Raw genomic sequence first — 26,901 nt, 5'->3', positions numbered from 1 at the left:
TAAATACCTGCAAAACAAAACACCCTACGTACAGAGGACCATGAATAGTCACAAATATAAATCTATTTCAAATCTCATGTTTTTCTTAAAGATTAAGGCAACATTTTCATTTTAACTCTATAATATATACATGCTAAACATAATATTCATGGTTTTTCTTGAATCTCAAGGTAAGGAACCACCATATCCCTTCAACCTAGATTTTAAATTAAATCCCACATGTTATAATTAATCTGTAAATATTAGTATGTTATAAAACATAACCACAATATCATTATTATATCCTAAGAAAAACTATCACTATATTAGTATCAGATATCCAGTGCTCAAATTTTCCCTTTTGCCCCATAACACTATTTCTACAATTTGCTGGCCAGAAATAGAATCCATCCAAACAGTTCCCTACATTGTATTTTGTTAATATGTGTCTTTTAATTTATAGGTTTCCTGAGATTTTTTTCTTTTACCACTCATAGAAACCAAGACACTTGCCCTATAAAATTTCCCCCCTTATAGATTTTACTGATTTGTATCCTCCTTCCATGGTGTCTTTGAACATGTTCTATACCCTGTATTTCCTATAAATCAGCAAATCTAGAGGCTTAATCACATTCAGATTTGAATTTTTCGCAAGAAAATTTCACAGTTGATGCCACTGCATCACATCAAGAGACACATAATGACACAACACATAGTGTCTGACTGGTACTTCTTTTATGATCTGGTGGGTTCAGGTCTTATCAGTCTTTCACCTAGTGGCTTTAGTAGGTAATCTGATCATTATGTAGATTTCGTATTTTAATACAGGATGCAAAATGGTGACAGTCTAATTCTTTCATTTCTTCATTTATTAGCTAGAATACTACTATAAAGAAAAACTTCTCACTGGGTGTGGTAGACTGTACCTGTAGTCCCAGATACTTGGGAGGCTGAGGCAGAAGGATTGCCTGAGCCCAGGAGTTCTGAACTGCAGTGTGCTATGTCAATCAATTGTCCACACTAAGTTCAGCATATAGTGACCTCCAGGGAGCAGAGGACCTCCAGGTTGCCTAAGGAGGGATAAACTGGCCCAGGTTGGAAATGAAGCAGGTCAAACTCCCATGCTGGTCAGCAGTAGGACTGCGCCTGTGAACAGCCACTGCACTCCAGCCTGGGCAACATATCTCTATTAAAAATTAAAGAAAGAAAGAAAGAAAAAACAAGGAAAAAGAAAACTTCCCTATATTAACTATCTGGTTATCCAGGAAAGTTTTGAAAGATAAATGTCTGAAACCTTCCCATTGCCCTTAGAATAATTTGATTCCGTAGCATCTTCCAAAGGCGACATTATGGTGTTTTGTTGTTATTGGCTTTCTTTTTTTTTCTTTTTTTACCAGTCATCTTTCTAAAACACAGATGTTATTGGTTTTAGTAATACAAACTTATAGTTTTTTACATAGCTGATGTATTTTAATCCACATTTACTACTCTTTATTATATGTGCAAATTGTCCCAGGGAACAATTTGTCCAATGAGAAACCTTTCAACCTGCTGGCCCAGTTATCTCTGATAGCTTTCTTGCTTTCTGACATGATGTTTAAATATTTCCAGTCCCAAGGCTAGAATCAGTCATTTCTCCATGGATTCCTGATTCCTTTCAGTGGTAAATAGTAATAAATATGTTATCACACTCTGTGGCCCATTGTCCCAAAATCTCCTATCTGTCCTTTTCTTTCTCCCCATACTGCCAGTGTCATTTAAAGTACCCAACTGTTCTGTAAGAAAAGTATTAAAAAATCATAAAGCACCCAACTGGCTATCCAACGAACAAACAATGTTCTTCTGTATGGCTCGCTACCCAAGACTAATAAGTCTACTTTGCTACAGATTAAGGGGAAAAGGGGGGAATGGGGGTGAGGCAAAACACAGAAAAAGATGCTACAACTTAAAAAAAAAAATTTTAAGGTAAAAATAAAGGGTTAAGCATACCTATTTCAAAAAACATGCTATGAATATGAAGACAAACCAGAATTGTCAAAGTAAAAGTGATGAAGAGTTAAGGTGTAGAAAATATGGAATAAGTATTTTACCCACCTTCAGAAATTTTCTACATGTCTAAATTCAAACAAGGTTTTGCTTTATTATATGCATTTATGTGAGCAAGAAATAAAGGATCAAACTTCAAATTACAAACACAATTACTGAAAATTTTAAATGAGTACTGCAAATAAATCAATTCATAATTAAATGTCTGATATGGGCTGGGTGTGGTGGCTGACACCTGTTAATATCAGCACTTTGGAAGGCTAGCTCAGGATTGCTTGATGACAGGAGTTAGAGACCAGCCTGAACAACATAGTGAGACCTCATCTCTTAAAAAAAAAAAAAAAAAAAAATTTAGGGAAGAAAATGTCTGATATGATGGCATGTTAAGCCAAAATCCCAAAAAGGACAAGCAGACCGACAGCACCAAATGGGCTACCAGAAACACAAGAAAGCCCCAACCTCACAATGAGCAGCTTAGTGCTCATGCCCTTTTTTGAGGGGGGAAAAAGTATCATTAGATCTTCTCTGCAATGTTTAGCCAAAGATAATCTAAAAAATAATCAATCTTTTTAACTCAAACCTCAGACTTTTTTTTTCAAACTCCTTGGTCAATCTGCAACAAGCAGATTCTAAAGGCCTGAAAAGTATAAATGTTGCTCAATTTGAATTTTAAACAATATTGTTCCACTTTCATTTTATAATGGAAGTGAAGATATAGTTTACAAGGCATTTTTTTTTTTTTTTGAGACAGAGTCTCACTTTGTTGCCTAGGCTAGAGTGAGTGCCATGGTGTCAGCCTAGCTCACAGCAACCTCAAACTCCTGGGTTCAAGCGATCCTCCCGAGTAGCTGGGACTACAGGCGCGAGCCACCACGCCCAGCTAATTTTTTGTTTCTGTTTTTAGTTGGCTGGCTAATTTTTTTTCTATTTTTAGTAAAGACAGGGTCTCACTCTTGCTCAGGCTGGTCTTGAACTCCTGAGCTCAAGCAATCCTCCTGCCTCAGCCTCCCAGAGTGCTAGGATTACAGGGGTGAGCCACCACACCCAGCCTACGAGGTACTTTTTGAAATTCAACAGTCCTGTCTTATTTATTTCCAATGACTTGTAAATTTTCCATAGATATTACTTTCATTGATCCCTTTAAAAGAAGAGTTAACAAATTAAATATACAGTAAATAAAGGTTCAATAACACTACAAAAACAATTACTTCTAGTAATTACTTATCGGGCAAACAGCCAGGCATTGAATTTATCATTGAACTTCCTTCAGTCACTGTACCAAGAAACACCTGATACAACATTGCTTTTATTGAAAAAAACCTCACTCAATAAATGTTTACAGACTTATTAAGACTTGTTTACTCTTCCAATAGTCACCTATTACACAATTCTCATCTTACAAGAGAAGATCTCTTGTTGATCTTCAGAGCATGAAATCAGAGACAGCTTCAGTATGTAGATCCACAAGTAAAAATAGAACAGGTTCCAGGGACTCAAACTGAGAAGGCAGAGGAGGAACATAAGCCTTATTTAAGAAAACCACCTATGGTTCTATTCAAAATCATAAAATGGATAATGACATTTCACATAATTTGGATACAAAGTGTTGAATTATTCAAGATTGCACTTTTCAAGCCTGTTTTACTTTAGGATTACTAATAGGATTCTAACATCTACTATTGATATTTCAATAATACAGGATTCAGAATTGCTACACAACTTACTCTCTTTATAAAAATCAGTAACCCTATAGTATAAATCTGATTTGCTACTATTAATATGAAGACCAATTTTAACTCTCATATATACTTTCTACCTTCTAAAAGAAGACTTTATGTATAGATCATTCTGTTCTTTTTAATTCTTTTTTGTAGAGATGGGGGGGGTCTTGCTATGTTGCCCAGGTTGGTCTTAAACTAGTGGCCTCACGTGATCCTCTTGCCTAGGCCTCTCAAAGTGCCAGAAATTACAGGCATGAGCGACTGTCAAATATTAGTGCTAGTCAACAGTTAGTATAAGCACAGTATTGAGACTTAAATTGAGGCCGGGCACAGTGGCTCACCCTGTAATTCTAGCACTCTGAGAGGCCAAGGCAGGAATATTGCTTGAACTCAGGAGTTAGAGACCAACCTGAGCCAAGAACGAAACCCCATCTCTACTAAAAACATACAAAAATTAGCCAGGCATTGTGGTGTACGTCTATAGTCCCAGCTATTTGGGAGGCTGAGGCAGGAGAATCCCTTTAGCTCAGGAGTTTGAAGTTGCAGTGAGCTAGGATGATGCCACTGCACTCTACGTGGGGTAACAAAGCAAGATTCTCTCTCAAAAATAAAATAAAGACTTAAACTGAAATAATCCTAAACATATAGATTAAACAGCCAACGCACTCAGATGGTGTGCTCGTAGGTGAGTTACAACACTCATCTATGCAACTTGCATTTTTAATAGGAGTCGAAGAAAGAACAGCAAAAGGGAATAAAGATGCTTGAGAAAAGGGTACTAATTGAGGAAGCAAATACAGCTGTGGAAATTGAAGAACTAAAAAGACTGCTTAGGTCTTCTACCATATAATCTGCCAACCATCGGGAAATCCCATCCTAACATCCCTTACAAAAAATTTAGCAGCTACTTGAACTCTGCAATTCATTGAAAATTTACTGAATACTTATATATGCCCAGTACTGTGCTGTGTTATGTGCTAGTAATATGACATAGTACAGATTGAGTATCTCTTCTCCAAAATGCTTGGGACCAGAAGCATCGTTTTCTTTGTTTTGTTTTCAGACAGAGTTTCACTCTGTCACCCTGGGTAGAGTGCAGTGGCATCATCACAGCTCGCCGCAACCTCAAATCAAACTCCTGGGCTCAAGCAATCCTCCTGCCTCAGCCTCCTTAGTAGCTGGGACTATAGGCACATGCCAGGACACCTGGCTAATTTTTTCTGTTTTTGGTAGAGACAGGGTCTTGCTCTTGCTCAGACTGGTCTCAAACTCCTGAGCTCAAGCAATCTGCCCGCCTTGGCCTCCCAGAGTGCTAGGATTACAGGTGTGAGCCACTGCACCTGGCTTCAGAAGCATTTTCTATTTCAAAATTTTTTCAGATTTTGGAATACATGCATATACATAGACATCTTGGGGATGAAACCCAAGTCTAAACATAAATTTCATTTACATTTCACATACAGGCATACCTCATTTTAGTGCACTTCACTTTATGGCACCTTGAAGTTACAAACTGAAGGTTTGTGACAACCTTGCATCAGGGAGGTCTATCAGTAACATTTTTTCAATAGCATGTGCTCAGCTGGAGTCCCTGTGTCACATTTTGGTAATTTTAGCAGTATTTCGAACTTTTTCATTACTATTATATCTATTACGGTGTTCTGTCATCAGTGATCTTCAATGTTAATATTGTAAGTGTATTATGGTTACCCGTGGAAGACAACAAATGTGTGAGTTCTAAATGAGCCACTGATCAGCCATTCCCTCTTTCCCTCTCCTCAGGCATCCCAATTCCCTAAGATACAATATTGAAATTAGGCAAATAACTAACCCTACAACAGCCTCTAAGTGTTCAAGTGAAAGGAAAATTCACCCATCAATCACTTTAAATCAAAAGGTAAGCCAGGCGTGGTAGCTCATGCCTGTAATCCTAGCACTCTGGGACGCCGAGGCGGAGGATCACTTGAACTCAGGAGTTGAAGACCAGCCTGAGCAAGAGGGAGACTCCATCTCTACCAAAAATAGAAAAATTAGCCGGGCATGGTGGTGTGCACCTGTAGTCCCAGCTACTGGGGAGGCTGAGGCAGGCGGATCACTTGAGCCCAGGAGTTTGACGTAGCAGTGAGCTATGATGACACCATCATACTTTGCTCTGTACCCTAGCCTGGGGCAACAGAGCAAAACCCTATCTCCCACCAAAAAAAAGAGGTATCATAAATTATAGCCATATCCTAGCATGAATTATTAATTCTCTTGTGGAAAATGGAATGGGTGGGTGGGGGGATAAAGACTTATTTTTTTATTTTATTCTCTTTAGTACAGGGTCGTATTTTTTATCATGAACATGCATTATTTTTATAAGTTAAAAAATCATTTTAGGCTGGGCGCAGTGGCTCACGCCTGTAATCCTAGCACTCTGGGAGGCCGAGTCGGGTGGATAGCTCGAGGTCAGGAGTTTGAGACCACCCTGAGCAAGAGCGAGACCTCGTCTCTACTAAAAATAAAAAGAAATTATATGGCCAACTAAAAATATATATAGAAAAAATTAGCCGGGCATGGTGGCGCATGCCTGTAGTCCCAGCTACTGGGGAGGCTGAGGCAGTAGGATTGCTTAAGCCCAGGAGTTTGAAGTTGCTGTGAGCTAGGCTGACGCCACGGCACTCACTCTAGCCTGGGCAACAGAGCGAGACTCTGTCTCAAAAAAAAAAGGGATCATTTTAATAAAAAGTAAATTATAGGCCAGGAACAGTGGCTTATGCCTGTAATCCTAGCACTCTGGGGGGCTGAGGTGGGAGGATCCCTTGAAGTCAGGAGTTCAAGACCAGCCTGAGCAAGAGCGAGACCCCATCTCTACTAAAAATAGAAAAATTAGCCGGGTATCATGGTATGCATCTGTAGTCACAGCTGCTTGGGAGGCTGAGGCAGGAGGATTGCTTAAGCCCAGGAGTTTGAGGTTACTGTGAGCTAGGCTGATGCCACGGCATTTCACTCAGGGCAACAGAGTCAGACTCTGTCTCAAAAAAAAAAAAAAAAGCAAATTATGGCACCCAAGCATGGTGGCTCATGCCTGTAAACCCAGCACTGTGGGTGGCCGAGACAGGAGGATCACTTGAGGCCTGAGCAAGAGTGAGACCAGTCTCTACAAAAAACAGAAAAATTAGCCAGGTGTGATGGCACACACCTGTAGTCCCAGCTACTGGGGAGGCTGAGATAGGAGGATCACTTGAGCCTAGGAGTTCTTTATAGTGAGCTAAGATAATGCCACACTGCACTCTAGCCCAGGAGACTGAGTGAGACCCAGTCTCAAAAAAAAAAAAAAAAAAAGTGAATTATGGCTTAGTCATCTAATGGAATACTACGAATGTGTTTCAAAAGAACAAAATAAGTCTCTATGTACCAATACAGAAAGATGTCTACATGATATTAAGTGAAGAAGCAAGAAGAACAATGCATGAAGATACTATGTTTAAAAGAAAACATACGGTAAGGTCATTTTGGAAGACAGTTTAGCAGTTTTGATCAAGCTAAACAGAGTGTGAACATACAACCAACAACTGTATCCTAGGTATTTACCCAAATGAGTTGAAAAGTTATGCTCACACAAAAACCTGCTGACAAATATTCACAGAAGCTTTATTCATAATCACTAAAAACTGGAAACAACCAAGATGTCCTTTAACATGGAAATCGATAAAATATGATACAATGGAATGTATACAGTGGAAAGTACACAATGGAATACTATATAGGGATCAAAAGGAAGAAGCTACCAATTCATGCAACAATTATGGATGAATTTTAAGTGCATTTCGCTAAGTGAAAGAAGTCAGACCCCAAAGCTGCATATAACATTCTGGAAAAGGGAAAACTGCAGGGATGGAAAACAGATCAATGGTTGCGAGGGACTGCTTGTGGTGGGGTAGGGTGGGGGAATGCAGTGGTTGATTGCAACAGGGACACACAGAAGAAATTTCAGGGTAGAACTATTATGTACAGTCCTGCAATGGTAGGTACAGTAACTCTATGCAATTGTCAAAACCCACAGAACTGTATATCTCAAAGAATGAACTTTAATGCATGCAAAATAAATTTGAAAAATAAACCACAATGGAATGAAGTCTGTGACAAATAAATTTAACTGTATTGCAAATGGGAAATGGGAGGAAAAGGAGCTGACCTAAGGAATGTTGAAAAATATTTTTATAAAAATGTAAACTCAAAAGATAAGGACAAAAAGAACTGTACATAATAAACACTATATGCTAGGTATAAATTTGGTTCCTACCAGAGTACAGGTTAACGATTCTGAAACTGCTTTTAAATAAATGGTAGTGATGAGAGCTAGGTTTCTCATCATCAGAGAGAAGAGTTACAGACAAACAAAAAGGCAGGACTAGAATAAACAGTCAGGTACTTATTAGCGTCAGATACATCACTATGAACTTAAGTTTTCACTTAATATATATCAGATGGATATAAACAAAAGCATTATAGACATGTGTCTGTGGGGGGTAGTATAAATACACATATCGCCTACCCCTCTCCTATAAGGCAGTGACACTCCAGTAGAAATGAGTACCCCCAATGCCCAGATCTTGGTTTCTAGATGTCGTTCGCCAATAAAAGGAACCAGCGCTCCTTAGAGAAATAGCTGATTCTAGGGCTGGGATAGGGAAATACAAGAGAGGTCAGAAATATCTTGTAGTCATCAGAAAATAAAGAAGTACTCAAAAAAAAACAAAAAGCTAGAATAACTTTAAAAACAAAATAAATGACATGGCCCAATTCCTTAAAATAAATCATTCATATATATTACTTTCTTTATCAGTTCTGTTTCTCTGGAGAATCAAAATACAGACCATACTCAATAAATGGCTGAGTTAATAAATGGAAAAGAGACAAAAATTCCTTACAAAAGAATTACAGATAACATCAGTAGATATTCCCTCCTCCAGGAAGTGGAGCTTAGTCCTCCCTTCCCATATGAGTGTGGGCTGAAATTAGTGAGTAGCTTACAAAAAAAAGAGTATGGAAAGGGAAAAATAGCTTTACCATAGAGAAACCTGGCAAACACAACTTCAACCAAGGGATCCAGGTTCATATCCTCAGTGTTGTGGTGTGGATATCCCGTACCATCAACATGCTATGATGAAGGGTACTTCATCTTTGTGGTATTCTTCCTGAAAACCCATAGCTCCAGTCTAATCACAAAACATTAAACAAATCCAATCTGAGGGACATTCTACCACACCAGTATTCCTCAAAACTGCAAAAGATGTCAAAAACAGGCCAGGCATGGTGGCTCACACCTGTAATCCTAGCACTCTGAGAGGCCAAGGTGGGAGGATCACTTGAGCCCAGGAGTTCGAGACCAGCCAGACCCATGTCTAGCAAAAGCAGAAAATAGCCGGGCATGGTGGCACCCACCTGTAGTCCAGCCCGGGTGACAGAGTGAGACTCTGTCTCAAACAATAAAGAAAGAAAAATGAAAAAAAAGACACAAAAAACAAGGAAACTCTGAGAAACTCTCACAGACCAGAGACGACTAGGACATAACAACCAAATGCAATGTGGTATCCTGGATGGCATCCTGGATGGCATCCTTGAACAGAAGAAAGGACATCAGGTAAAAACTATGGAAATCCAAATATAGTATGGACTTTATTTAAGAATAATGTATCACTACTGGTTCATTAATTATGACAAATATACCATATTAATTTAAGATGTTAAAAATAGGAAAAACTGAATACAGGGTATAAGGAACTCTCTGTACTATTCTCACAATATTTCTGTAAGTGTAAAACTGCTCTAAAATAAAAGGTTCATTTAAAAACAAAAAAAAAGACTTATCACAGTGGTATTGATCCCCCCCAACAGCCGCACATACGCCTTAGATGCTGAAGAGGATAGCAGGCGCACAACACCCTCACTACCGCACCTGTGAGAATTAAATATAAACCAAACTGGATAAAGACAGTTCTGTTGTTTCCACTAGGCAAATGCTAAGAGCAGAAGCAGAGCAAAGGTATAATCCTAAGGGAGAGATGTAGAAACAACCAGAGAAAACAGTGGAAATACAGTATTTCCTTGGGGGACACATCATACCATAGATGTTCACAGCAGTTTGAAAAAAAGAAGTTTAGCACAGCCTGAAGTCCTGGACCTCTAACACAAACCACCCTATGCACTGCTGAATACAAAAAAGATGCCGGGCAGGGTGGCTCACGCCTGTAATTCTAGCACTCTGGGAGGCAGAGGCGGGAGGATTGCTTGAGCTCAGGAGTTCAAGACCAGCCTGAGTAAGACCTCGTCTCTACACAAAATTTTAAAAAATAAAGAAAAATACATACAAAAAAGAAATAAAGAATATTATCCTCTGCTTACCTAGGATGAAAGAGTATTAAGGAAGGCTACAGAGTAACATTCCTCTCTACATAAGCCTTGAAATAAATTAATTTTAGAATCCTAAAGCACAAAAGATGAGAAATAGACAAACTCAAAATATCAGATGCAGCCATCTGCAATAGTAGTTCCCCTTCCAAAAGTCAGAGAGACTTCAGAGTTTAACAGTGTGCAATGGTATAAAAAGCTGTGGTCTTGGTAAATAAGGTGACCCAGGTTTGAAATCTAGTTCTGCCATTTATCCAGTAAATAAATCTGAAAAAATAACTTCTTGATCTTACCTTAGATTTCTTAAGGTGAATTAAATACATAAGCCAAACTTTAATAAACTCAACTTCAAGGAGTATGATTTTCACTAAAATCCCTAACACTAAAGGTTCTTTACAGAATTTCACCCTATAAAAAAGGGAAAATGCAGTGAAAAAAATCAAATGTTAACAGAGGCTGTAAAGGGACAGCTGATGTTTTCACCAGGTTTCAGCTTTTTCAAATCTTCTACAATAGACATGTTCACTTGTAATTAAAACAAAGTTATTTTAAAACACACATATGCCATTTTCCTCTATCATATCTAAATTTAGGTTACCTGACTTTTTTTAATATACATTTGACTCACCCTCAAAAAAGTGAGAAAGTTGAAGGATCATATGATCTCACTGGTTCCCTAGGACTAAGTAGAAAAGGGATAATTGGACCAACATTAATTTTTGTATTCTCTATGTATATCTAATTTAAACATTGTTGAAGGACAAATTCAAAGATTAATAAAGTCTAACTGTCTGTGTTCTGCTGTTGTAAATAAGCCAAACTTAGTTTTCTCTCTTGGAAAATGTGGTCAGCCACCTGGGTAGGAGACATAAGGTAGCTGGAGGACCAAAGACAAACTTCAAAGACTAGGGGGGAGGGCAGTGCTAACAAGGGAAAAAAAACTGTAATTTTGTGGTAATCTATACATTATAACAAGTGAGAAAAACTATAGTCATGATAGAGTTGTCCATTTATGAAACTATTAATACTTTGAGAGGAAAAAAACAAGGATCAGTGTTCCAGCAAGTGTCAATTGGTCTAAGTTATACTTTTAAAAAGTAAATGCTGGCCGGCGCAGTGGCTTATGCCTGTAATCCTAGCACTCTGGGAGGCTGAGGCGGGAGGATCGCTCAAGGTCAGGAGTTCGAGACCAGCCTGAGCAAGAGCGAGACCCCGTCTTCACTAAAAATAAAAAGAAATTATCTGGACAACTAAAAATATATATAGAAAAAATTAGCTGGGCATGGTGGTGCACGCCTATAGTCCCAGCTACTTGGAAGGCTGAGGCAGAAGGATTGCTTAAGCCCAGGAGTTTGAGGTTGCTGTGAGCTAGGCTGACGCCATGGCACTCTAGCCAAGGCAACAGAGCGAGACTCTGTCTTAAAAAAAAAAAAAATAATAAGTAAATGGAAGGAGGGTGGGAGCATGTAAAAAGTAGAAAAATGTCTATATTATTGGGTTGAGAGATATGTATTGAAATTATCACCCAATATAAACTGGTTTCAATCAAACTGTTATTGCTCCATGACATAGTAAGCATAAAGTAGCCATTTATAAACTCTTACAGCAATTTGACATTTTATATAATGAACCTATTATAAAGTATACACCTGAATTTATATTTTTCATTTAATTTTTTCTAATGATTCATTTTTATTATTTTTCAAAGTATAATTTCATAATGGATTGGAAATTGTTAACTGGTCCTACCACAGATAATTTGAGCAGCACTGTTCTAAAGCACTTTGATCACATCACTTTCCCCCTTCTTAAATACAATTTTATAACCCACTTTTGTTTGTTTGTTTGTTTGTTTGAGACAGGGTCTTGCTTTGTTCTGTCCACTGCAGCCTCAAACTCCTGGGCTCAAGTGATTCTCTTGCCTCTGCCTCCCCCTTAGCTAGGACTAGAGGTACACAACACCATGCCCGGCTAATTTTTTAATGTTTTGCAGAGATGAGTTCTCATTATAATACTGAGGCTGGTCTCAAACTCCTGGCCTCAAGCAATCCTCCCACTTAGGCCTCCCAAAATGCTGGGATCACAGGCATACACCACCGCACCCGACGTACCCTACCATTTTTAAGGTCTTCCACAAACACCAACCCTTCCAAATACTATTTTTTCACTAGTTCAGTTTACCATACACTTCAATCACACTGAACTGTTTTACAGCATTATAAGCCTTCTGCCTTGCTTGTTCTTTTCCCTCAGGCTTAAATACTTTCCTATTTCTAGGTGATCAAATTTTACAGATCTTTTTTAAGGTGAAGCACAAATGCCACCAATTCCTCCTCAAAGCCCTCCATGAATCAGACTGGTAGAGCCAGCCTTCCCTGATTATTTCTATCACCCGAAAGCAGCTCTCTTATGGGACTTATAGTTCTACAGACAAGTTCCTGGAATATAAAAACAGTACCTTATTCATTTGGCATCCTTATAGCACACAAATTGGCCTCAAATTTGCTGAATGATGTAAGAGACAGCATTAGATATGCATAAATGAGCTTCACTCCAGAGATCAGAGAACCTTCTGAAATTATATACCCAAAATTATGTGTGTACATTTGCCTCAGAAGAGCTTTAACTCTTACTAGATGCTCAAAGGAGTCTAAGAACTACCAAAATGATAAAAAAAAAAAAAAAACCACTCTGATAAGGAAAGGACTCAAGTTTCATCAGCAAACAGACCTGTTTATGCCAGCTAGCTCCATCAGCATTTAGCATTTAACTCGGTGAAAGTATCCATTTCTGTATTTACTTCAAAGATTTGCCGTTGAGAACTGAATGTGACCACAAATGCAAAGTCCTAGGATCATGAAGACTATGTGACAGGGTACTCAAGGATAGAAGTTTCCTTTCTGCCCTTCTCCCTCCGTTAAATAAGTTTCCACGTCCATAAAGTGAGCAGGCTTAGGTCTTTTATAACTTTTAATTACAAACTGATGCCATCCCTTGAGAGCTGTGCTCAGACTATTTTCTTACAAATTCATTCACTACTTATATCAGCAATAAGGTAAACAGTCTCTCAGAAACATACATTCGTTTTAAATCAGTCAACTTTAGATTTTCTGTCTTGTTATGCCAACTTTAATTCTAATTAAATTTAATTTAATTCTAATTGTTTTCTCTACCCTAATGAATGCAAAGGTTTTTTTTAAAGTATATAACTTAATGCTCTTAAGAGAACTGAAGGACCGGGCACAGTGGCTCATGCCTGTAATCCTAGCACTCTGGGAGGCCAGAGGCGGGTGGATCGCTCGAGGTCAGGAGCTTGAGACCAGCCTGAGCAAGAGTGAGACACCCATCTCTACTAAAAAAAATAGAAAGAAATGATCTGGACAGCTAAAATTATATAAATAGAAAAAAATTAGCCTGGCATGGTGGCGCATGCCTCTAGTCCCAGCTACTTGGGAGGCTGAGGCAGAAGGATTGCTTAAGCCCAGGAGTTTGAAGTTGCTATGAGCTTGACGCCCCGGGGCACTCTAGCCCGGGCAACAGAGTGAGAGTCTGTCTCAGAAAAAAAACAAAAAAACAAAAAACTGAAATCTTGATTCTGCTGAATCCAAATACAGTCTTTTTCCAGGGAAGACTTCCTTGATCTCCCTATACTCCCCTATAACTAACCACTCCTTCCTCAGGGCTACTTTCTGTTCCTTGAACATGTATATATGCACTTATCATACTGCATTGCAACTTTATTTACATAGCAGTCTAAGGTAGTGATAACAGATGAATAACCTTTGTAGTACTCCAGGATGTCCATGCAACTGCATACAAGAGCTCAATAAATGAACTTTTATGCTGATCCTTCATTCCATTTTCCAAATAACAACATAAGAAGTTTAAACACAACAAAGACTGTTACTTAAAAATAAGCTGGAATCTCTATCTCAAACTACATATTTTTCTATTTCAACTTCCCGTTCCTTGAAAGTGTTAACATGGCAACTATGTTGCTATGTTTGTAACTATGAATAGTTAAGTTTTTAAAAGCTCTCTACTTAAAAAAAAGATTGATAAAAATGCTTGGTGACAAGTGACTTTTTTTAAAACCTTTTATTTTTGAAATATAGTCATAGGACAATGGAAAAAATAATACAGAAAGGTCTCCTGTACCCATTACCCAATTTCTCCCCTATGCTAACATCTAGCACACTATCAAACTCAAGAAATTGACATTGGTACAGTCCACACACTTTACAGTAGTCCCTCTCTAATCCACAATTTCAGTTACCTGCGGTCAAACTCATTCCAAAAATATTAAATAGAAAATACCAGAATTAAACAATTCATAAATTTTAAATGATGTGCTTTTCTGAGTGCACGATGGATTCCCACTGCCTGTCACTTAATAGCTGGTATCTCAGTGCTGGTGTTCAGGTAATTTTATTTAACTTAATAATGGCCCAAGTGCAAGAGTAGTGATTCTGGCATATTGTTATAATTGTTTTTTTTTTTTTTTTTGAGACAGAGTCTCGCTCTGTTGCCCGGGCTAGAGTGAGTGCCGTGGCATCAGCCTAGCTCACAGCAACCTCAAACTCCTGGGCTTAAGCAATCCTTCTGCCTCAGCCTCCCGAGTAGCTGGGACTACAGGCATGTGCCACCATGCCCGGCTAATTTTTTCTCTATATATTTTTAGTTGTCCAGATAATTTCTTTCTATTTTTAGTAGAGACGGGTCTCACTCTTGCTCAGGCTGGTCTCGAACTCCTGACCTTGAGCGATCCACCCGCCTCGGCCTCCTAGAGTGCTAGGATTACAGGCGTGAGCCACCGCGCCCGGCCTGTTATAATTGTTGTATTTCATTATTGTTATTGTTAATCTCTTACTGTGCCTAGTTTATACATTAAACTTTATCACAGGGATGTATATATGGGAGTAAACATAGAGTTTGGTACTATCTGCAATTTTAGGCATCCACTGGAGGTCCTGGAAAGTACTTATCATCCAAGGATAAGGGGAGACTACTATATGCAGATATTATTACTCATTTGTGTGTGTGTGTGTGTGTGGCTCTACACAATTTTATAACGTTTGCACATTTGTGTAATGACTATCAAGATGCAAAACTGTTCATTACCACAAAGGTCTCTGTACCTTACAACCACACATCCCCCATGTTCCTAATCCCTGAAAACCACTAATCTATTATTCAGTGCTATAATTTTGCCATGTCAAGAATTTTCTATGAGGGTGCCAAGAGCACCCTATGTAGAAAGGACAATTTAGTCTCTTAATAAAATGGTGGTGGGAAAACTGGATATCTACAAGCAAAACAATAAAACTGGACCTTCATCTTTACATCGTATACAAAAATTAACTCAAAATGCTGTCCAGGCACGGTGGCTCACACTTGTAATCCCAGCACTCTGGGAGGCCGAGGCAGGGGGATCACTAGAGGTCAGGAGTTCAAGACCAGCCTTAGCAAGAGCAAGACCCCATTCTCTACCAAAAATAGAAAAAATTAGCCAGGCATGGTGGTGCCTGCCTGTAGTCCCAGTTACTTAGGAGGCTGAAGCAGGAGGATGGCTTAAGCTCAGGAGTTTGAGGTTGCAATGAGCTATGATGATGTCACTGCACTCTACCTGGGGCAAGGGAGTGAAATTCTCTCTTTAAAAAAAAAAAATACACACACGCACACAAAATAGATTAAAGACCTAAACACAAAACCTAGGATTACAGAAAACATAAGAGTCAGGAGCAGTGGCTCACAACTATAATCCCAGCACTTTTAGGAGGCCGAGGTGGGAGGATCACTTGAGGCCAGGAGTTCGAGAACAGCCTGAGTAACATAGCGAGACCCCTGACCCACAAAAAAATTGGGGATGGGGGAGAAAACATAAGAGAAAAGCTTCATGACATTGGACTTAGCAATAATTTCTTGGATATGACACCAAAAAAAAGCACAGGCAACAAAAAGCAAAAATAGGCAAACTGAACTAAATCAAACTTAAAAACTTTTGTGCATTACAAGACATAATCAACAAGTAAAAAGGAAAATATAGAATAAAAGCAAATATTTGCAAATCATACATCTGATGACAGGTCAATATCCAAAATATATAAAGAACTCCTTCAAATAAACAACAAAAAAAACCAAATAACCTGAGCTTTTTAATGGGTAAACACTTGAACAGATATTTCTCCAAAGATGACATACCAATGGCCAATAGCATCTAAAAAGATGTACAACTTTATAACCATCAGAGAAACGCAAATCAAAACCACAACGAGATATCTCACAGCTATTAGGATGACTATTATCAAAAAAAAAAACAGATAATAATAAGTGTTGAGGATGTGGAGAAATAGAAACTTTATACTATTGGTAGGATTATGAAATCATGCAACTCCTATAGAAAACAGTATAGAGATTCTGCAAAAAATTAAAATAGCACTATCCAAAGTAAGTTCATCTATTGTAACAAATGTTACATTCTGTTTCAACTGACACAGAACTAAAAAAAATAAAATAAAATAAAATAAAATAAAATAAAATAAAATAAAATAAAATAAAAAACAAGTGTTACATTCTTGTGGGTGATATACGTATGGCAGAAGGTATATGGGAAATCTCTGTACCTTCTACTCAATTCTACTGAGAACCTCAAACTGCTCTAAAAAAAAATTCTAGGCCGGGCACGGTGGCTCACGCCCGTAATCCTAGCACTCTGGGAGGCCGAGGTGGGTGGATCTTCTGAGCTCAGGAGTTCGAGATCAGCCTGAGCAAGAGCAAGACCCTGTCTCTACTAAAAATAGAAAGAAATTACATGGACAACTAAATATATATAGAAAAAATTAGCCGGGCATGGTGGCACATGCCTGTAGTCCCAGCTACTTGGGAGGCTGAGGCAGTAGGATGGCTTGAGCCCAGGAGTTTGAGGTTGCTGTGAGCTAGGCTGACGCCACGGCACTCACTCTAGCCTGGGCAACAGAGCGAGACTCTGTCTCAAAAAAAAAAATAGGACTACCATATGATCCAGCAATCCCACTTCGGAGTATATATCCCAAAAAGTCAAATGCAGGGTCTCAAAGAGATATTTGCACATCTGTGTTCACAGCAGCATTATTCACAATAGCCAAGAGGTGGAAGCAACCCAAATGTCCATCTACAGATGAACAGATAAATAAAATGTGATATATATTCATACAATGGAACACTATTCAGCCTTTAAAAGGAAGGAAATCCTGTCATATGCTACAACATGGATGACTCCTAAGGGCATTATCCTAAGTCAAATAATCCAGTCATCAAAAAAACACTGCATGATTCTACTTACATAAGGTACCTAAAGTAGTCAAATTCATACAAACAAAGGAGAATGACGGTTTCCCTCATCCCCACCCCGGGAGGGAGAAGAGCTGTTATTTAATAAATAGAGTTTCAGATTTGCAGAATGAAAAAGTCCTAGACATCAGTTTCACAATAATGTGAATATACTTAACACTGTTGAACTGCACAATATGGTTAAGATTTAAAAATGATTAAGGATCCTAGCTTTCATTATGCAGTTTTTTACTACAAGAAAAAAATTTTTATACAAATAGAATTTTACAGTATGTAACCTTTTGAGATTAGCTTTGAGAATTTTGCATAATTCCCTTGAGATCATACAAGTTTTTTTGTGTATTAATAGTTTGTGTCTTTTTTATTGCTGCATAGTATATTCCATGTTATGGATGTAACATACCACAGTTTATTCACCCACTGAAGGACATTTCAGTTATTTCCAGTTTTAAAATATCACTAATAAAGCTATTATGAACGTTCACATACAGGTTTTTGTGAAGACTTTTAAGTTTTCACTTCTCTGAAATAACTATCCAAATGTGCAATTGATGGGTTATATATTAAGTGCATAATTTAGTTTTATAAGAAACTGCAAACTTTTTTAGTGGATGAACCATTTTACATTCCTACCAGCAATGCACAAAAGATCACATTTCTCTGTATTCTTGCCAGCATTTAGTGTCATCATTTTTTAAAAAATGTAACTATTCTAACAGGTATGTGGTGATATTTTATTGTGGTCTCAATGTCTAAAGATGTTGAATATCTTTTCATGTGTTCATTTGCTATATGTATGTCCTCTTCAGTGAAATATCTGTTCTTGTCTATTTTCTAAACGGACTGGGCTTTTCTGTTTGTTTTTTACTGTTGTAGGTTCTTTATATAGTTGCAATCAGTTGCCAGATATGTAGTTTGCAAATGTGTTCTTCCAGTTTGTAGCTTGTCTTCTCATCCTCTTAACATGATCTTTCATAGAAAAAGTTTTTAATTTTGATGATGTCCAGTTTTCCAATATTTCTTTTTATGGCTCATGCTTTTGGTGTCATGTTTAAAAAAAACTATTTGTCTAGCACTACTTTGTCTTGAAATAGAAACCCTAATAAGTACATCCTTACATAAGAATAAGAAAATAATAATGCAATTAAAGCATAGGCACATTCAAAAGCAAATCAAGGCCAGTGTGGTGGCTCACGCCTGTAATCCTAGCACTTTGGGAGGCCAAAGCAGGAGGATCACACGAACCCAGGAGTTCAAGACCAGCCTGGACAACACAGCAAAACCTCATCTCTACCAAAAAATAACATGAAATTTAAAAAACAAAAGCAGATCAAAACAGTGTCTCCTCACATAAAGGCCATTTTTTAAAAAAAATTTCTATTTGATAAACTTATTTAAAAGCAAGGTTACTTTACCAAATTAAAACAAAAACAGGTGCCAGGTAAAATTTTAAACAGGTTCTTTGCTGTTTACACTTTTAATATATCCTTAACTAATAGAAGAGTTGATATGAAAAGCAGAGAAGGCCGGGCGCGGTGGCTCACGCCTGTAATCCTAGCACTCTGGGAGGCCGAGGCGGGTGGATTGCTCAAGGTCAGGAGTTCGAGACCAGCCTGAGCGAGACCCCGTCTCTACCAAAAATAGAAAGAAATTATCTGGCCAACTAAAAATATATATAGAAAAAATTAGCCGGGCATGGTGGCACATGCCTGTAGTCCCAGCTACTCGGGAGGCTGAGGCAGTAGGATCGCTTAAGCCCAGGAGTTTGAGGTTGCTGTGAGCTAGGCTGACGCCACGGCACTCACTCTAGCCCGGGCAACAAAGTGAGACTCTGACTCAAAAAAAAAAAAAAAAGAAAAGCAGAGAAATGGCTGCAGTGGTTTTTCTAAGTTATCAGGCATGAGTATAAAGTTTAAATAAAAGGTAAAATATTTCCACTTACAAAAATTAACTTGTTACAAATTTTCTAGAACATAACTTCACAAAAATAAGTATACACCCCTCTACAGCAACAGCAATAAATTATATTATTTTTTTCAGAAGTTTCTCTGAGTGCCAGAATCAATGGCCCACTACTGATAAAAATTTCTGATTTACTCATGTAAGCCTACACTATCTTGCACTAGGGGGAAAAGTGTAAAACGCTATATTTTGACATTTAAATATCTTATTCCCTAGAATTGCATTTTATTCTTTATTCTCTCACATTTATCTGTTCATACATACCAATTATCATCTTCATTACCAAAAATTTTTGTACTTTTCTGTACCTGAAAGGCTATTAACCGTATATAACTATACCATATTTACCTTGCCAGGCTGTTTCATAAGCACACACTTTCCTCTCTAAAAAGTTATTTCCTACAAACCAATGAAAGATGACACTAAATGGACCCTTACAGGTCATCTAAATTCTAACAAAACTTTAAATTCAACCAAAATTTTGGTCAATAATGAAGAAATGTGAAATTCTTCATCCTAAACTGAACTGATTCCATTAAAACAAATGAACACTTAATATTTTACTTGGGCATAACCACACTACAGTTTACTATTAGCACACTCACCACCCCACAAAAAAACTTGCAAACTTGCACATACCAAGCCCAAATAATGCAGGGATTAAGACTCATCTTGACAGCACAATCAAATGAAAAGGAAGTCAATTATCAGATTTTACAATAGATATCACTCTATTAATAATTAAGACAGGCTGACACCTATAATGCCAGCACTTTCAGAAACTGAAGCAGGAGGATCAGCTGAGGCCAAGACTTCAGACCAGCCTGGGTAACATAGTGAAACCGTGTCTTTACAAAAAAAATTTTTTTTTAAATTAACCAGGTGTTGTGGCTTGTGCCTGTACTCCTAGCTACTTGGGAAGCTAAGGCAAAAGGATCCCTTGATCCCAGAATTCGAGGTTACAGTGAGCTATATGATAGCACCACTGCACTCCAGCTCAAGGGACAGAGACACCTTTCTCAAAAAAAAAAAAATAATAATGTTAATAATGATAATCACTAGCACTCTGGGAGGCGGAGGCAAGAGGATTACTTGAGCTCAGGAGTTCAAGACCAACCTGAGGAAGAGTGAGACCCCGTCTCTATGAAAAATAGAAAAATTAGCCAGGTTTTGTGCACATCTATAGTCCCAGCTACTAGGGAGGTCTGAGGCAGGAGGATGCTTGAGCCCAGGAGTTGAAAGATGCAGTGAGCTAAGTAAGATGACACCACTGCACTCTACCAAGGGCAACAGAGCGAGACTCTGTCTCAACAAAAATAATAATAATCACCATCATCATCATCAAAGAATTTTATTTCACAACCATATGTGGAAGTATCACAAAATATAATGTGTATCAGCTTAAGCTATATAATAAAACTATATACTTTGGTACTGCTTTACAGTAAATATAGATTATACTAATATGAAGATAAATATTACACCTACAAATTGTAGACTTAGTTTAGTTCAATATTTTAATATATTCAGCAGTTATTTCAAATTTAGAAAGTGAGATCAACCATGACAAAAGACAAAAGATAAAGTATGTTTCATTCCAAAGTATTTTATAGAAAATTAAACTGCTGTGTTTATAAAAAAATTTCATTATAGTATCAAAAATATTCACTGAATAACAAATTATTACTTGCATGTCACTTCTTAATGTTAAAAAAATTCACTTATTCACTAAAAAGTTAAGGTTATTTTAGATTCTATAACACATCAGATAAATAATTCCTTGGTGCTCCCTCAACTACAGAGAATGTAAATCATACATTACTCCTTCCTCAACCAAAATGTTGCATTTATGCTTTTTTTCAGACAGGGCATTCAGAACAACATATAGTAGCTACATTATTTCTGTAACAATTTATGGATATAAAAATTCCCAAACTCTGTTAAACAATTAGTTTGATGCAATGTAATTTAAGACTTTTCTTCCATTTCTAAATGAGTTAACAACTGTTAACTGTTAATAACCAATTATTACGCTTTCTCCTTGTTTAAGACTGTTAACATTATTGTAGGTCAGAGTGCCAATATATTCTAGAAAGGCCAATAAGACATATTAAATCTTTTTAATGCCTCCTCTGAAGAATATTCTTTAAATAGCTTATGAACACCAGGGCTGATAATGAAAAACAGCATATCAAAAAAGCAAGAACTAGGATGCCTGCAGGTGGTCCTGAGGAGGAATAGCTTAAGACGCCGTATGGTGTGGCACAGAACGGCCAGCCTCACAATCACCCAAAGTGCAGCTTTAAAAATTGGATTCCTGGGCCCCATCAAGACTTGTGGACTAATACTCTTTGGAGATGAGGCCAGAAATCAGTATTTTTACAGACTCCCCACGTGCTTCTATTGCATACTGAGTCTGAGAAACACATTCATCACAACAACCTGCTTATATGGGTAGCCAGGGAGTCACAGATTCTGGAATTTTCCAGATTACTTTCAAATACACAATTGAGATTTCTACAATAAAAGCAGCCGATTACTTTATTGTTTCTGCATAAAGGGACTCTTCTTCCTAGTTCTGGAATGCCTATGAAAATGTGGAATATTTATGCATGCCTATGAAAGTGTAATGAAAATCTAAAAACCTCAAGTGATCTTAAAAAAAAGAAAAGCTTCTATTTATTCCTTATAAATACTTGTCATATAGTAAAATTTAGTAGGGTTAGAGTAGGGAATTAGTCCAATTAGTCCAAAATTTTTTCTCAGAGTTAACTGCCAACACTAAAAAGCTTAGTGCTGCCTTTAGTCTATAACATTAAATTCAAAGACATTTACCTTGATTCTGCAGGATGGTGGCCTTAAGTTCACAATGGCTAAAACATACTATTTGCGGTTACCTAAGAATCTCACTTAATGTATGTTAAAGATCTTAATGTGTGTTATTTTGTACAACTGTATTAAGACAACAAAAACAAAATTAATTTTGAATATTTAAATATTTCAAATCCTATTTCATGATTGTATTAATTACTGCTCCCTGGGAGGCAATATACCCAATTAAAAACACAAAAAGTTGCTAAAATAAGAAGATCCTTTCACCGTAGTCCCAGCTACCAGGGAGGCTGAGGCAAGAGGATCACTGAGCCTAGCAGTTTTAGGCTGCAGTGAGCTACAAGGATGTCACTACACTCTACCCATGGGGACAGAGTGAGACCCTGTCTCCAAAAAAAAAAAAAAGGTGGTGGTGGTTCTAACAGCACCACTAGCAGCACCTATGCAATCATGGGTAAGTTACTTAGCCTCTCTAAGCCTCTTTTTCCTCAGTGAGAGGATTAAATGAGGTAATATATGTAAAGTACTCAACACAATGCCTGTATAAGTTAGTCCTCAGTAAACATCAGCCCACATAAATATCTGAAAAGATGAGCATTTGACAAAGGATGCCTTCATGACAAGAACTTGGGGCCAGGGGTGGAAAGACTATACTTTTTTTCACTCTTTGCTTTTTAGCCAATGCATATATCTTTTCAAAAAATAAAATTTTCAAAAATTGGCCGGGTACAGTAGCTCATGCCTGTTATCCCGGCACTTTGGAAGGCCAAGGCCGGAGGATCATTTGAGGTCAGGAATTTGAGACCAACTTAGACAACATAGTGAGACTCTATCTCCATAAAAAAAATTTTTTTAATTAATGAGTATTATGGTGTGCCTGTAGTCCTAGCTACTAGGGAGGGTGACGCAAGAACACTGCTTGAGCCCAGGAGATTGAGGCCACAGTGAGCTATGATTGTGCCTGCACTCCAGTCTGGGCAACAAAGCAAGACCCTGTCTCTTAAAAAAAAAAAAAAAATTTTTTTTAATGAAAAAAATACAAACTATCTCTTGCACTGGAGGACTTCTAGGTGCTTAACATAACACACTACAAAAACTGATTTGCCGCTACTGAATTTGCAAGGAGTAAGTCATAGTCTAATAATATCCACAAAGAAATATACAACCTATCTGATTTCATGAATGTTAGGTGTTCCCACTTGCTTCACCATAAACACAATAGGTGTTTTAGTCTACACCAAAACACCTTAATCCAGTGGTTTTCAAGCTGGGATGATTCTGTCCCTCAGGGGACATTTGTCAAAGGAGACATTTTTGATTGTCACAACTGAGGGGGCATACTACTGGCATCTAGTGGGTAAAGGCCAGGAATACTGCTAAACATTCCAAAATACACAGTATAGGCCCCACAATGATAATTGGCTCAAAATATCAGTAGTGCCAAGGCTGAGAAACTCTGCAACCTAAGGAACCACTTTATTCAACTCTGAAAGTAGCCAAATTCTTGTTTACAGTTAACAGCAAAAACACTCCCAATATCAGCTTTAACTGTTGGCACCACGGGGGGGGGGGGGGGGGGGGCCCGCTATTCCCAATAAATTCTCCCAAGTAATGAATTAAAATCATTAAAGACTGGCAGACTAGGGGCTCAATAAAGGTAGCCATTGTTGGCCACTGTTGTAAGTTTCTGGAATTCTAGCAGCTAGAAGTACAGGTTTGTGTATCTACTCAGTTCAATACATTTCAAGATTTGTAAAGCATTATTATCAAACCTTCCAAAAGTGCACTCTAAATGATTTCAAGAAATTACATTTTACCGTTCTTTTCTGTTTTCAAATGATATCTTAAAAACCACAAAGCTCAAACAATATACTAAAATAAAACAAGGCCTTTATTTTAGTGTGTAGTTACCAAATCTTTCCAAGACACTTGATGTTTTTTTACCTTTCAATCGCTTTGGACTACTGTTTTGTACATTTTGAGCATGTTAATTAAAATCCTTCAAAAATTAAAGAAAATATTAAGAACAGTTCCATTGTTTCTGATCAAAAAGCCAAGAAATCAACAGCAAAGTAACTTTATAATGAGGCCTCAAAAATAGCAAACTACATCCTCCTCTCCTCTACTTTAAAGTATATTTTAGTATGCCCTATCAGAAAATCAACCATTAACAAAGACTTCTGGGAAGTGTTCTATCAATATTTGGGACTAATCTTGTCAAAAAGAGTGTAAAACTGAACCAAGCGACCATCAAAATCTAGAGTTGGTTCACAAATGGGAAGGAAATACTTTTGACTTATTGCTACTGCTAACAAGTTATTAGTCATATTTTGATTCGTAACTGCGTAACTTGTTTTACCCCTTTTAAAATGTTTATTTCTTTCAGTTATGTAAGAATTGAGTACTGTTTTAATCCTAATTTAGTACTTTAATACTGTTTAATAGTTCACCACATAATAAAAAGTTATTCTGAGTAAAGAATTCTTAGGGAGACAAAAGAAAATCTTAATTCCTTCCTCCAAAACAAAAAAAGTACATAGAAAGGGTGTGTTTGCAAATATGATGCAATAAAGGTATTTTCATTGATTTTCCAATATATTATTCGTGATAGATGTACTGTAGTATCATTAGAATTTCTCCATTCACTTCAAGTCACTCCCCCTGAGCATCTAGAACTTTAGCACTTGTCCAAACCTGCTTGCTCATAGTCTAATAATAAACCTAATTATACAATCTGTAACAGCCCCTGACAACCCTTTCCTTAAGAAGCCATAAAGGTGATTTAACAAACACCTCAAACTCCTAGTAAATCTATTTCAAAGACACATTTCATCATTCAAGCCTTTGGCTTCTGCAGAGGGCTAGGGGGCTGCTAGCTTTAAAGCGGCGAGTGTGAAGTCGCCTGAACTGAGAATGACACACGCTGGGCGTTGGACAGCAGGGGTAACTGCTGGTTCATTTCTCTTTAAATCTGGCAGCACGTGGGGCGGCATTGTGAAGCCACCAACCCGCCTCCCCCCCTTCCACTCCGCACACGTACGTCTCCAGAGCGCATGCTCCGCTCACACAGTCCTAGCAGAGTAGGAGCCAACCCCCTAAAAAGTCAACCTGGAAGCCACAAACGGCCGGAGGCCGGGACAATGGGGGAGGGGGAACGCAGGCTCCTCCGGGAAGGCAGCCCCGGCCGCCACCCCCAGACAGAGCCGGCGGGCACAGCCCCGGGGGTCTGCAGGCCTGCACAGGAGCCGGAATCGCGGCGAGCACAAAGCCCCGAGCCGGCCAGCGAGCGGCTCTCCCCTCGCCCGCTCCTACCCTCCCCCAGCCAGGCGGCGCAGCCGGAGCCCGTGCCAGGCGGAGGCAGGCGAGGCGGCGTCCCGCACCCCGCCAGGTTCTCAGACACCCGCGCGCCCGCGCCGAGGCCGCGGAGGCCGGCGCTTTTGTTGTGGGCCACAACTCCACGGACCCAGCGCTGCCCGGGGAGAAGTTTTGCGCGCCTCACCTACCGGGGCAAGAGTCAGTCCCTTTCGCCCACTCTCGCTGCCCGCCCCCGGCTCTGACACCCAGGCCAGGACTCGCAGCCGCGCCGGGCCCAGAGGCTCCCGCCTGCCCTCGGGGTCCGCCGGCCTCCGCCGCACCTGAGCCCGGGACCCGCCCCTCCAAGGGGAGCGGCCCGGCCTGGGGACCCACTGCCCCTCCCCCGCAACGTCCCACCGAACAGTGGGGGAGGGGGCAACCTCCTCTCTGACCCCCAGGACGCCAGGCCCAGTCCAGGAGCCAAAGCTGAGACGCGCGTCCCCGCCCCCAATGCCCTCCGGAGAGCCAGCCAAGTGCTGGGCCGGGCCAGGACCGGAGCCTCGGGGTCCCCACCCTCACAGGCCCGGTCCCTCCCGGGCGTCCGGCCGCCGGCCCAGGAGGGACCGGGCAGCGGCTGTCCGCGACCGCGACCGGGCCCGGCGCCCTGCCGCCCGCCCGCTCACCTGCCAGCTGTCTTCGCAGTAGCAGTGCCGACTGCAGCTCCGTCATCCTCCTCGCAAGGGCCCGGGCTGGCGCCGGGGCTTTCGAAGGGCCGGGGACAGGCTCTGGGGGCGGCTGGAGCAGGGTGTGCTGAGGAACCCGGGCCCCGCGACGGAGCGCCGAAGCCGAGGGAGGCCGGGCTGCGACGGCGGTAGCGGCGCCTCGCTGCCGGCGCGGGTCCGCTCGGTTTAGCTCTTCTCACAGCGACTCACGCCCGGAAGGGGAGGGTACCCCGGGCAGCCGCGGCGCGCACTGGGACTTCGCTCGCCCGCTTCCCTCCTTCAACCCACCCGTCGGCCCCTCTGGTGCCTTCCCCGCCACTGCCTCACTGCGCTCAGGGCCGCTCCGCGCAGGCGCGCTGGACCTGCTTCGGGAAGCGGCCCGCCCGCTAGCCCGACCCCTCTGCCTCCCTGCCCCGCCCCCGGCGGAGCCCCGCCCCCTGCGCGCAGTTGCCCCCAGCCGCCGCCATCTTGAGAAGGTCGACACGCGGCGGACTGCGGAAGCCTCAGCTGGTAGACACCCCGCGAACGCCATGACAAAGAGGTCACGGAGGGTCAAAACTGTCCAGCGAGTTGAAGCAGGTGGTCTGGGAGCGAAGGGGCCAAAAGAAATGGTAGATGTCTAG

The 26,901-nt window shown here is 39.8% G+C and overlaps 1 protein-coding gene across 1 annotated transcript in view; it reads right to left on the bottom strand.

Moving 5' to 3' along the window:
* UBE2G1 (ubiquitin conjugating enzyme E2 G1) overlaps positions 1-26,644 on the bottom strand; it is a 95,716-nt gene extending 69,072 nt beyond the window's left edge. Inside the window, exon 1 of the mRNA XM_045526041.1 lies at positions 26,240-26,644. Coding sequence (XP_045381997.1) covers positions 26,240-26,285 — 46 coding nt within the window. The 5' untranslated portion in view covers positions 26,286-26,644. The remainder of the gene's footprint in view (positions 1-26,239) is intronic.
* Between the last annotated feature and the right edge of the window lie 257 nt (positions 26,645-26,901).

The sequence above is a fragment of the Lemur catta genome, chromosome 15, assembly GCF_020740605.2.
Source record: "Lemur catta isolate mLemCat1 chromosome 15, mLemCat1.pri, whole genome shotgun sequence".
In the NCBI taxonomy this organism is placed as follows: domain Eukaryota; kingdom Metazoa; phylum Chordata; class Mammalia; order Primates; family Lemuridae; genus Lemur; species Lemur catta.
This window is presented reverse-complemented; position numbering and strand designations above follow the sequence as displayed.